The 13,074-nt window shown below is 35.8% G+C and overlaps 1 protein-coding gene across 2 annotated transcripts in view; it reads right to left on the bottom strand.

The window, feature by feature from the left end:
* Positions 1-398: 398 nt before the first annotated feature.
* Positions 399-13,074, bottom strand: part of tgfbr3 (transforming growth factor, beta receptor III) — a 179,584-nt gene continuing 166,908 nt past the window's right edge. For both annotated transcript variants that reach the window (XM_060830602.1, XM_060830601.1), the window contains exons 15-17: positions 12,365-12,406; positions 10,359-10,466; positions 399-3,664 (exon numbers count right to left, since the gene is read on the bottom strand). In XM_060830602.1, coding sequence (XP_060686585.1) covers positions 3,546-3,664; positions 10,359-10,466; positions 12,365-12,406 — 269 coding nt within the window. In that variant the 3' untranslated portion in view covers positions 399-3,545. The remainder of the gene's footprint in view (positions 3,665-10,358; positions 10,467-12,364; positions 12,407-13,074) is intronic.

Raw genomic sequence — 13,074 nt, 5'->3', positions numbered from 1 at the left:
AGGGACCAAAGATGTGTAGGGGGGTGTCAATATAGGATAACAACGATCAATTAAAGGCTGTTCTTATTTCTCTTATTCAAATGATACAATATTAATGTAATCACTATTCAAATTGAATGTCAGGACATTCTCCACACAACAAAAAATCAATACTTCCATCAGTCAGAAATTGAGGCAATATTGTTGGAATCATTTAAGGAACAGTTGGATAATGTGATGTGTTTTTCTGAATAGATGAGCAAAGCTGGGTCAAATAGCCTTTCTCGTCTGCATTGACTGAAATTGCAGTCACGATATCAAATGTGGTATGAAAAAGCAACATGCAAATTTATTATTTTTACTCTTCATTTTTTATCTTTCTTACAGTTAGTAGTTTATTTTACTAAAAATGCAAATACTGTGAATTGATATACCTTTATTTTTACATAATCATATAGTATAACAAAAGATCATACTTTTTTGGAAAAATTTACAACAAATCCCTTTACAACAGCATATGAAAAATAGACATGGACAGAATACAGAATCCTTTAAGTAGGCACAGACACCACCTGCAATTACTTACAAAAGTCAAATGGTACAACCAGCAGTACAGGCTTTGTTCCTTTAGTAAAATGGTGAGGTAGATATATTTTAAAGATAAAGCTGAACAAAGTGTTAAGAACAGAAAATTTACAATCTTAAATGAATTGTTTATCCAACAGTAATATATAATACAAACACCCAAAGTTGCAGAAGGTGTACACCCTCTGAAATTTAGAAGTGCAGAGCTGCCAAAGTTCACACTAAGTCAGAGTGAACCGACCATAATGTTTATGGTCATTCAACTGCTATTGTTTGTCTCAGAAATCTTTCTTATGCAATGGTTAGAATCACTGGAATTCTTGAGCCAATGGCAGAGAGAGAAAGCAAAAGACAAAAAAAAAGGCGTTGTAGGGCATTACATTCAATGATTTTCTTTATGCATCATTATGCTGTCAGGGCAAAATGTATTTTTATATACTGTACATGCATATAATTCTACTATACAAAAGATTTTACATGCAACTTAAAAAGGAGATTAATATGAACTTTGAAACCATAATGTGAAAGGCATAATGTCACTACTTTTGAGGCAGTCAGTCTAACTCAAATATTTTAAATTTATGTCATGAAAAAAGAAAATAATCCCAAGAGGGTATTTCACCAATCAATTTGGAAAACAGATGAGAAAGCAAAGTATTATAGTAACAGCTGCCCAAAAAAAGTGTTAACTGTAACTATCACCTAATATCAAGCTACCAGAAACCTGTATTTTTGTAAAATAGTCAGTAGGACATGCCAGCAGCTACTTCACTATGTAAATTAGAGAAAAAAATAGTAATATGTACGAATTAGGTTTCTGAAAACTTTACACCCTTTATTCAACTGGCTAGCATGGGTTTAATACAGACAGGAAGATTAGTAAATTGTGAAATTGCCCTGGTGTGTGGAAAGTTAAAGAGAATTAAAGTGCTAAATTGCTTATTCATAGACAGTTTACTCAGAAATGAACTGAATAAGGGAATAAAAATTAATTGCTTAATAGGAATCTGTGTCTGACTGCATTGATCATTTTGTCATTTGATTTTTTTTTCCAGAAATGATGAATGTGCAACAGGAAGTTTAAGCATACTATTCTGGTGGTATTTCTTTAAAATTAAAGCTTAACATTTAATTAAATTTTAAATCACCTTTGGAGCCACATCTTTGAGCCTAATTCTAAACACATGCAACCTCAGTTACCAGCCTTGAGAAAGTGCACACATTAGTTGTCAATGGGGTGAGAAAAGAAGTAAAGTTATAGACTTCATGGTAACAGAATTTTAAAATAAGTCCGATGTTGCCTGTAGTTATTTATTTTGATTAACCTGTTTGAACATATCTCTTAGATAGGTGGGACTTGAATCTAGATCCTCTGACTCAGAAGTAGAGACGCTACCACTGCTCGCCAAGAGCCCTGATGAAACAACATACTTGCCCCAATTAAATCAGAACTGCCAGTTGTTGACCCAAAGGTGTCACTGAAGTGCTTTGGCAGCAGTGCCTTCTAATCAGACAGGAACCAAATCCAGTGCCTTATACCACTCAGGCACATTACCTTAAATATGCCCTTAGCATATTATCAAACTATAAAAATGGGCCTTCACAATCACTTTCATTAAAACTGACTGATTAAACAAATGATCTTAAATCAGAACTTCTGAGGGGAATAAGTAAAAAGCTGGAGGCAAAGTAGCAAAGGTACATAATAAAATTCAATGAAAATTCACAGTTAGCAAAATTAATACACATTTGCAGATAGATGAACTTAATTTATGTAACTTTAAGAACAAAGGGTCAATTCAGCAATCCTGCAGTGCTAGTGGGAAAGCCACCCTCAATAAGGAGTGCAGATCAGAGATCGAGTGACCGCGCTGTAGTTGTCTCAGATTATCCAATCTGGATTCACAATTACTTTAACTCCCCAGTGGCAGTGTGGATCACTGATTTTGTCCTTAGAATATTTGCACAAAAATTCAAAATACAATAAAAATATAGCTTATGTGTTACTAAAATACTCTGTACTCTGCTCTAGAGAGTTCTTTAAATGTTTATATACAGGAATACATTATTAATTCAGGAAGTAAAATACATTCAACTGTACAGTATGCAATATTCAGTACCGTGAAGAACACAGTTTGCTGAGCTGCACAAAATTGAACATTCATGATATAGGGCAACTTCGAGTCAGTCTCATTGATGAACACCTGCTTTTAAAAATACATACAAATAACGCCAATAAAGGAATTCAGAGTGTGCTTAAAATGTCCCATTTGTCTCTTAAAATAATAACTGCTGTCAAATAATCAATTTATATCTTTAAAAAAGATGTCCAAGTCACTGAGAGGAGCAGCAGAAAGCTTAGAGTTGGTCATCATTTTAAGTTTTTGTTCAATTTCACAAAAAGTACAATAACCTTAAAGCTGTCAATATTGTTGGAAACCTGGTGCCACAATTTGCACAATATCATAATTGGGGCTAATTGGTACTTTTTGTATACATTTATTTACAAATGTTTCTCTGGAATATGTTTAATTGTGCTTTGTATTGAAAGTGTTTCTGTTTATGAAAATTATGTTTCTGATTCTTATTAATTAATTAGTGCTTGGCATTGTCATTTCTATACTCAGCAAGTTGCTGGTGTTTACATAAATCCCAGGAAAAATTAAACAGCTGCATTCTCGAACTAAAGCAGCACTGAGAAAGATTCTGGTACAAATTTCACATGAGGAACCCATAAATGGTTAGCAAGTTCCCAACTCAGGGTAATTAGTAGTTTTGTCACATATAGTGTTATACACTCGAGTAAAGTCAGTTTACCTAAAGTATAAAGCAACATAGATGATTTCTTGCCTTGAACATACATCTGAGCTTTTGAAGGCAACTGAAGATCTTCCTTTTATCTTCAGGATATTAACATCAACAATTAGCCACTTTGAATCTTGCCTTTATACTCCATTTCCTCACAATTATTTCCCTTTGGGTTAGGCTGTACTACTGCTGGAACAGGGAGTGCTTTGTGTGCTACCAATGCTATGAGCAGTGCTGCTGTTTTCTGATGCTGGAGGAGATGTGGGGACTTGTTGCCTTCTAGCTGTTTCACCTGCAGAACATAAACCATCGTCAATCAACTGACCACCAAATACCAAGACCCTAGATAAATTTAGTCATGCATTTGCGGGCAATTAACAACAGAGCTGAAATAAAACACCTTTATATATCAGAATAACCATTGGTAAAGTTTAAGGTTTATATCATATTCATCCCCATTATAGTTTCTTCCTCTGCAAAATCAGTCAACACTTTAGTGTATTAACAATTTATAAATGGACATAGCTTTTGAAAGCCATGAGACCCTTTTTTCTCTCCATCCCACTGGAGGAGGTGCTTTTGTTTAATCGGAATCCCTTTTCAAGGCCTCTCTGCTCTGAAATTCAGTGCCAAGTGAAAAAAAATAATTCATCACAGATTTATGCAAAAATCAGAACAGGCCACGAACCCCTGCTGCTATCCCAGTTTGGTAACTCAATACCACTCTTAACCATTTCCTGAACCACATAATAGTAAAAACTTTATTTAAATAGCTTTAAGGGCTGAACTAGATTTGATAACTATTGAAATAAGTTCACTATTCAGTAAAGGATAAATTCCTAATCTGCCGTTCAATATATGAAAATAGCTGAGTGCTACTAGAACTGTCTCCAAAAAGGAGAAGAACCAGTCTGTTATAAATTAAGCTTGACTTTGGAAAAAGCTTGATTAGCTGACTGAGTGTGCCGGGGTGTATAGACCACGGAGGGTCTTTAAAAGTAACTTGCACGCTTTTAAACTGAAACAAAGCCAGTTCGAAGCCATAAACTGCTTTTCTTTTGTCAGTTTAATGTCTGAGGCACATGCTTATATGTACAATTCCCTGTCCAGGAAATCTGGACACTTTTTTATTGACTTCAAGTTCAAGTTTGCTTCGTCAGACTATTTTAATCAGGACTTGTTCAAAACTTGATTGTCTACAATTCTTCAAGGATTTAATTACTTCCCCCGGCAAATGCTAACGATCAGTAAGGAAAGAGAAACACTTTTCCAGGGGTGAATTATTAAAAACCAAAAGCTAGACGGTGACAATAGCTGTCTAAGAAACATTTACTACCTTGTGTTAATGTAACCAAATTTGAACCATTTCATAAATGAGTTACTAAGTAAGGCAGGAAGCTGAACTCTAATCCTCAAGGTTTAGGAGGAAGATGCTCACTTTTTGTTTTTGAGATGAATGCATTTGGATTTTGGTCATAATTCATAATATGCACAGGGAGATATGGGAAAACATGAATTAAATGGAACAATGTGCATTCAATGAGCTATACTAGGTGACACTGAACTCAGTTTCTACCTCCAAGGCTGAATACTAGTAATTCAGACAGCCTTATACCTTTTGTTGAAATTCAACGGATGTTGAAAAGGCAGTAGGCTATGTTCAGTACAATCACATTACAGTGGAATATTTTGCTATTTTCACCTTCTGGAAATTTTGAGCTTTATAAGTAAGAGAAAGTGATAACTAACTAACGTCATTCTCTCTTTAGGGAAACATTTTTTTTTCCTCTGGTGCAGGTTTACACATGCCTGACTTGTCCCTATAACTTTAAGAAATATATCTGACCTATAATCACGCAGCTGTTTGATAAAATTAGTATCAAGAGAGATGGCATAGTTCTTCTGAACTTTTGAACAACTAACTTAATTTTATTGTATACTTGAAGCACAATATGGACTTGCTCTTCGACCTGAAACAGCAGGTCAACAATGTGACCCGCCAGCTGCTCAATCATTTCCTATATACAAATTAATGAACAATTCAGTGTTTTCAAGCAGCCTTGATAAAATATGGGCTTGTGCATATATCTGGCACAAAGAAACATTGTGTAATTAATTGATTGCTTTTCTTTATTGTGGATCTAATTGGTTCTTTCACACATTAATTTTTAGGTTACATATTCAGTTTTATCTGTTGTACCTTGAACCAGTTCACAAGAGTCAAACGAGCAGGTTTTCAGTGCTATTTGCATGGCTTTGAATATTTTAGAAAAAAACAACAAAACATGTTTCCACGCAAACAAACACTCAGCATTTCCTCAGAAAACCATCAATACCAAAGCTACCAGCCCTGCACCAGATACTGGAAAATTATTTTACTGCTCCTCGGATGCTGCCTGAACTGCCGTGCTTTTCTAGCACCACTAATCCAGAAACTGGAAAATTATGGCAAAGGAACAGATTCTACAGCAGAGATACAACCATTACATATTAATTAATCTTGTAGATAGCACTTAATGTTTAATTATATTTTCACCAATACATATAAAGCAATGGCTTACTTACGTGAAGCAAATCAAGTAAATGAATGGTTGAACTATTACTTTCCCTAATTGAATTTACTTTACAGCATGGGAGACAGCCAATTAATTGCAATCTGTTTTCTTACTCTTCTGGTTGTTTCCCATAAACTTTGAAGTTTTACTTTTCAACTCTAACAGATATTAGGTTATGGTTCCAGCACTGACATCCCTAACAAAGCTCAGTGTTAATAACAATAAACAATAAGAGAATCTCTTAACTTCTCCTTATAATTTGGTGATTTAGGCTTAACAGCTGCTGTTACGGCATTCGCTAGAACTAGTTTCTCCTGAATTAACTCATCAAAATCTTTCACAAATTTGATTGCCTTATCACTTCTTAACTTGGTTACCAAAGGGATAAAAGGTTATCGGGGAGGATTATAGGATTGAATTTAAAATCAGGTCAGCCATGATCTTATTGAATGGCCCCCTTTTGCTCCTTGTTCATATTAAAGTCCTTTGCACAAAACTGAATGAACAAAAAACAGGAAAATACCACTATTGACAAAAATCACACCAACAATTAGCAAATGCAGTAAAGAAATGTGCTTGCAAAATTGCTGAAATCAATATAAGACCTCTATCAATCAAATATGTTGACCATGTTAACCAAATGGAATGGACATTGTTGGAGAATGCCAAAATGAAGACCTTTGGAATGCATGTTGACATGATTACATCTAATGGAGAACCCTGCCAGTGTTGGGGATGGAGGCAGGGCAGGGTGTGGTGAAAACAAAATAGGGAAACCATGCAATCTTTCACATTTTAGTCACATCAAGATTGCTGCAGACAAGAAAAGGAACAATGACAGCTCCTGCTAAATGGATTATGGCTCAAAATGCTGGTTGTGAAGCCATCAGTATTTGACAGTTTTCGGACCAGCTAAAGACTGGATTGTCCTGTACAACCCCATATGTTCCAGGCCTTTATTATCATTGTTTTATTATAAATTTGAAATGTAAGTAAGTAATGCAGTGTCTGAACACACCAATGACTTTAAAATTAGCGTTTTAACACATCTTGCTAAGCAATAATATAAGTCAATATTGAATTCAGAAACTATAAAAGATCTTTCTCACAACTGGAAACAGTTTTATGATACAAATCTTGCCATTTCCTGGAGAACTTACTGCCCAGAAGGGAGTACACTTCAACAGGAGACTCTGCCAAACAGAACTTGTAGTAAAACACACAAAAAAAGTATCTTGGATTTATATTTGATCTGTGAGAGGCAGAGCAATATTAGTATTTCCACTGTTGAGATCTCTATTGCTGTGATCTTTTTGCAAATTTCACCCAAGTGGGCATGTCAATACCATGTGGCTTCTCCATAACCATAGGGGGGAAAGTGAGGTCTGCAGATGTTGGAGATCAGAGCTGAAAATGTGTTGCTGGAAAAGCGCAGCAGGTCAGGCAGCATCCAAGGAACAGGAAATTTGACGTTTCAGACATAAGCCCTTCTTCAGGAATGGTGAACCATTCTCCATAACCATAGTCAATTTTGGCCCATCAGCAGATGAACAGGAGCTGAATTTCTGTCAGTGTGCCTGCTACATCAGTTCTTTTTCATTATTCTCCTACTCCTGATATTTTTGAGAGTCCATTTAAAAAAAAACTCAAATTTTTAAAAGTTGGTTCCATGAAAAGAAAACAAAAATGAATGGAAGTAAGTTTGACTGTGGAATCGGACTTATATTAACATGATTCAATGAAATGCAAGGTTAATTTCTCATAGGCTACAGAATTACTGATCATGCCCACTCAACTTCATTACTCTCACCCATTTCTTCCTTCCCATAACCACAATACGTGTTCCACCTATACTCATTTTCTACCTCCCCAGCCTCTATATTCAATAACGTGGAGATGTCGGTGTTGGACTGGTGTGGACAATGTCAGAAGTCTCTCAACACCAGGTTATAGTCCAACAGGCTTATCTGAAATCACATACCATCTGTAAACTCATCCTTACTGTCCTGTTTTGACACCTTCACCTTGATACCTTGTTATAATCTCTCTACTTTAGTTTGTACAGTATTGGATTATTTGTTACTTTGTTAGGCCCTCAGCATGTGACTTTTATATATATCATGTTATTCCAGCAATTTGGTTGGTTTCCAGCACCACCTTATTTTTAATTTTTTGAAATTATCTGTCTCAATTAATTGGATTATAGATTATCCTTTCACTTGCTATTCAGCTGTTGACACTTTACTCACACCATCTGACATTTTTGATCACCTTCAGAAACTTATTCTTCAACCTGTCGACAACCCACTTACACCACTTGTACGATCTTTTGATCTCTCTGCCTATAAACTATGGGCTTCTCTTCACTCCACCTGACAAAGGAGCAGCGCTTTGAAAGCATGTGATTTCAAATAAACCTGTTGGGACTATAACCTGGTGACCTGTGACTTCTGATCTATATTCAAAGATCATCCTTCACCATTAATGCCATCTCCACATGTTTTCCTTGTCCCCTTCAGTGTTCTGAGTAGACAGTTTCCTTTCTGAGAACCTGTTCAGTTCATCAAACACCCAAAAATCCTTTTCCATTTCCTGCAGCCCTTTTCTCTGCAAAAACATGAAATACAACCACTGCCCTTTCTTCCCTTTTCCAGGTCTCTAATGCTACCTCCACGATAAAGAAAAAATGACTTTTCAATTTAGAATGCTCAATTCACTGCTCATAGTCTACATTCGGGGAGATTAAATGCATCCTGGGCGACTGCTTTGTAGAAACCTTCTGTCCATTCAGCAAGTGTTACGCTGAGCTTCCAGTCAGCTGCCATAATAATTTTCCACCTTGCTTTCATCATAACCTCTCTGACATTAGCCTGCCACAGTGTTCCAATAAAGTTTACCACAGTGGAACTTCAAATCTTTCCATGTTCAATGCTTAACAATATTAGACCATAACTTCTGACCCCATTTTGCTTTTCTGTTTTTATGTTTTCTTCTTGCTTTTTATTTATTCATTAATTTAGTATTTCAACATCAACTTTTCTGTTAATTACAGCTGCCATTATCACACCTTACGTTCCTCTACTTGTCCTAATACCACTTTCTTTGACCTTGCACCATAAAACTGTTATTTAATTTCTCTTGCCCTTCTCACTAGACATTCTTTTCGGTTTTGCTTCCCACCCTCATTTCCCATGCTCAAAATCTATTACATTTTCATCTACTACATATGTGACCTAATGAAGGGTCACATATCTAAAACGCTAACTCTGTTTCTTTTTTCAGGGGTGCAGTCAAGCCAGCTCCATTTTTTAAAAAAAATTGTTGTCAGGAATTGAGTTTCACTGGCTATACCAACACCTGTTGCCTATACCTAATCGCCCAGAGAGTTAAGAGTAAACCACCTTGCTGTCAGGCTGCAGTCATATGTAGGCAGATCAAGTAAGGATAGCTGAATTGCTTTCCTGAAGTGACAATAGTGAACCATTTAGGTTTAAGTTTTTTAAATATTTCATCATTTCCTGTTTTTATTTCAGATTTCCAGCATTCTTTATTTTGGTTTTGTATCGAATTCTCTACCCCTCAAGTGGTTTAGTAGATTACTCAATTTTTAAAAAAAAAGGTTAAATCAATCTATGCATAACATGATTAAAAAGCTGCAATGAAATAATGTATTCCCAATATAAACTCTTGAATCTTGATTAAAATGTTCTCAGTTTTGATGTCTCTTCATCTAATAACATATCTGTTTTATGCTTGCCAGTCTTGTGAGAATCAACAGCTGGTTTAATTCTGTTCCATTTTGAGGGAGCGTCATTGGACTTGAAATATTAACTTGGTTTTCCCCCCACAGATGCTGACAGACCTACATTTCACCAACAATTTTTGTTTTTGTTTGTTTCATATCTCCAGTATCTGCAATTCGTTGATTTAGTAAAGCTCTGTTTATTTGGTATTTCAATTTAATATTCTCAATTCTTCCATGTTCACTTGGATATAAATCCATATTTTAACATCAAACTGAAAAATCTGAGCAAATTAGTGCAGTTATATTAATGCTTCAAGATAAAAGAGAGTTGAATTGATAGAGATATTGTTCACCATATTGTCAACATTGCTAATTTCTTTCACACACTTTATGCAGTAGCACATGACTTATTCGTATTTTACACTTTGGGTCAGAATGTCTTCTCACAAATCCACTAATGTTCCTGATTTTTCTATTCTAGAGACAATCCTATCTATTCTTCATTAGCCATTTGATTTCAACATTTGCATTGCATTACTTTGGTTAAGACCTCACAAAATTGATCATAAATCAGATGCTAGAAGTGTTAGAGAATGCAAGATCTAGTGGGATTCTATTGACCCTTCTCATGTGGATGAATCTGCTTTAGGGATAGCACCATGTTAAATAATTGATGAGTTACATACCTGTGTGGGAGTAAATATACCACAAAGCTCCTGTTAGAAGTGCACCAATCACAAACGCTGCAAATGCAATTCCCACAACAGTTGGGGTATCCAGACCATAAATAATATCTGAAACACAAGAAGATGATATCTACATGATACAGGTTCATAGTGCATAAAACAAAATACTATTCTGGCAGGATTATCATTTAAGAAAAAGATATTGATATCTTGAACAAAAAGTCACATAAGAGGCTCAACTTTGTTTATGAGTCATGCCTTCAGTGTCTTGTCTAGAGTTTCATGCAATATATAGATGTCAACTGTTTTGAATCAACTTGATTTAACTTTCTTGCATCATGCTGAATATTTCAAGTGCCATTTACATGGAACAAGGATAATGAAGCGTTTCTGTATGTTTGGTTAGACCAGATTGGTGGTCTTCATCCTGTCCTAATTCTGAGTTTGAAAACCATAGTTGTCAAATGAAAGACAAAATTTAGTCTTAACAACAATCGCCTAGTGACGAGAAAGAAAGCTTTTAAACCATCTGTATACAAACTCATGGTAGATATTGTACTTATTGGAAGGAAGGTAACTTCAGAGGCAAGTTACTTGTATAGGACATTATATAGGGCAAATAATAATTGAATATTTTATGGACAGCATAGCAATTGACAGACAGATCATCCTGCTATAACATGCATTTCGTCAGCACGAATTGGCTATAATGCGATTGACAAATTGTGGATGTTGTTTGGATGACATAAACTTTATACGGAACGGGTATTGTGATTAGTATTGCTATTAGTGATCATCTACAGTGTGATTTCCTATGGTGGTTTTCCATAGCCGATTTTCTGTTGAGCCAGGATGCAGAGGAAATCATCCAAGAAACCATCATCTTTGCTTACAGAACAAAACATTATGAAACCACTTGAGTAATATTTTCTTTCATTTATCCCCTAAATGTATTTGATTAGATTAGATTCTCTACAGTATGGAAACAGGCCCTTTGGCCCAACAGGTCCACACCGACACTCTGAAGAGTAACTCACCCACACCCATTTCCCTCTGACTAATACACCTAACACTACGGGCAATTTAGCATGGCCAATTCACCTAACCTACACATCTTTGGACCGTGGGAGGAAACCCACGCAGACACAGGGAGATGTGCAAACTCCACACAGAGTGTCACCCGAGGCTGGAATCTAACCTGAGTCCATGGTGCGGTGAGGTAGCAGTGCTAACTACTGAGCTAACGTGCCACCCCACATTTATTTGTGCGTCTGTCAGTCTGTCTGTGTTAATGGGGCTGAAAATGGGTTTTATAACATAGACCAATTAAATTACTTAATTTTGCTTTCCTAAAGTTATTACATTGTTAATAAATTGGTTTAAGATACAAACCAATGTCTGGAATTGATTATTTGCAGAATCTCAGATCGGCTATTCAAAACTCTGATTACGAACATTGGGGTCAACTTTGATGGTTTTTGAAGGCTTTAAATCTACCATATTGTGAACACAGAGGTAGAAAGGTCAACTTGGTTCAGCTGTTTGACTCCAAATTCTAACTCTCCTCATCCAGATCATGAATATGCATTGTAAATATATGTAGCCCCACAGATCATGAATATATATATTTTAAATATATGTAGCACCAGCAGTGATCCCTGAAGCATAGCTCTAGTCAAAGGTTACCAGCATGAAAATGCCCTCTCTTATCCCAACTCCCTGTCTTCTATTAGTTAGCTATTCCTCTATCTGTGCTAGTTTACTATACTGCCCAACATCACTTGTTCTTACCTTAAGTAGCCTAAATGTGTAATACCTTATCAAATAGTATAATTCACATGAGTAGCACTTTTACAAAAGAAAAAGAAATTTAGAAGGTTCTTTTTGACAAATCACTGCAAATGCAACATTATAACCTATTAAAGTGTATATTACTGCCATTAGAAAATTCTTATCTATATGAACATATCAATGATAATGCTAAAATAACATTTAATCCAACTTACAAGGCCGTGGTCTCTCTACATTAACATGGCTGTCAGGAATCACTGAAAAAGACAGAAATAAATATATTCAATAAAATGATTAATCAGGACCTTTACTTTATGTTGCTTAAATGATACTTTACTCTATAAAGCAATTGTATGTGTGAAGTCACGAGAGCCCATGGTGTTGGAGGTAGTATATTGGCCTGGATAGAGAATTGGCAAACGAGCAGGAAACAGCGAGCAGGGATAAGGGGTTCTTTTTCAGGTTGGCAATCTGTAACAAGGCATCAGTGCTGGGAGTGTAATTGTTAATAATATATCTTAATAACTTGGAGGAAGGAAGTGTATAAACCGAATCCATATTTGCAGATAAACAAAAATAAGTGGAAAGGCATGTTGAGAGAGAAATACTAATAGATTACAGAGAGACACATGATGGGGCAAATGGACAAAAAGTTTGCAAATGGGAGTATAATTGAAGTTGTTCATTTTGGAAAGGAGAACAAAACAGATTATTATTTCCATGGCAAAAAACTGCAGAGAACTGCAACACAAAGGGATTTGGGGTACTTGTCCATGCGTATTTAGCATACAGGTAATCAGGAAGGCTAATAGAATGTTGGCTTTTAAGGGGGTTGAAGTATAAGAGTAGGGAAGTCTTACTACAACTGAACAAGGTGTTGGCGAGACCACACCTGGAGTACTGGGAGCAGTTTTGGTCCCTTATT

Source organism: Hemiscyllium ocellatum, chromosome 9 (genome assembly GCF_020745735.1).
Source record: "Hemiscyllium ocellatum isolate sHemOce1 chromosome 9, sHemOce1.pat.X.cur, whole genome shotgun sequence".
Lineage (NCBI taxonomy): Eukaryota > Metazoa > Chordata > Chondrichthyes > Orectolobiformes > Hemiscylliidae > Hemiscyllium > Hemiscyllium ocellatum.
This window is presented reverse-complemented; position numbering and strand designations above follow the sequence as displayed.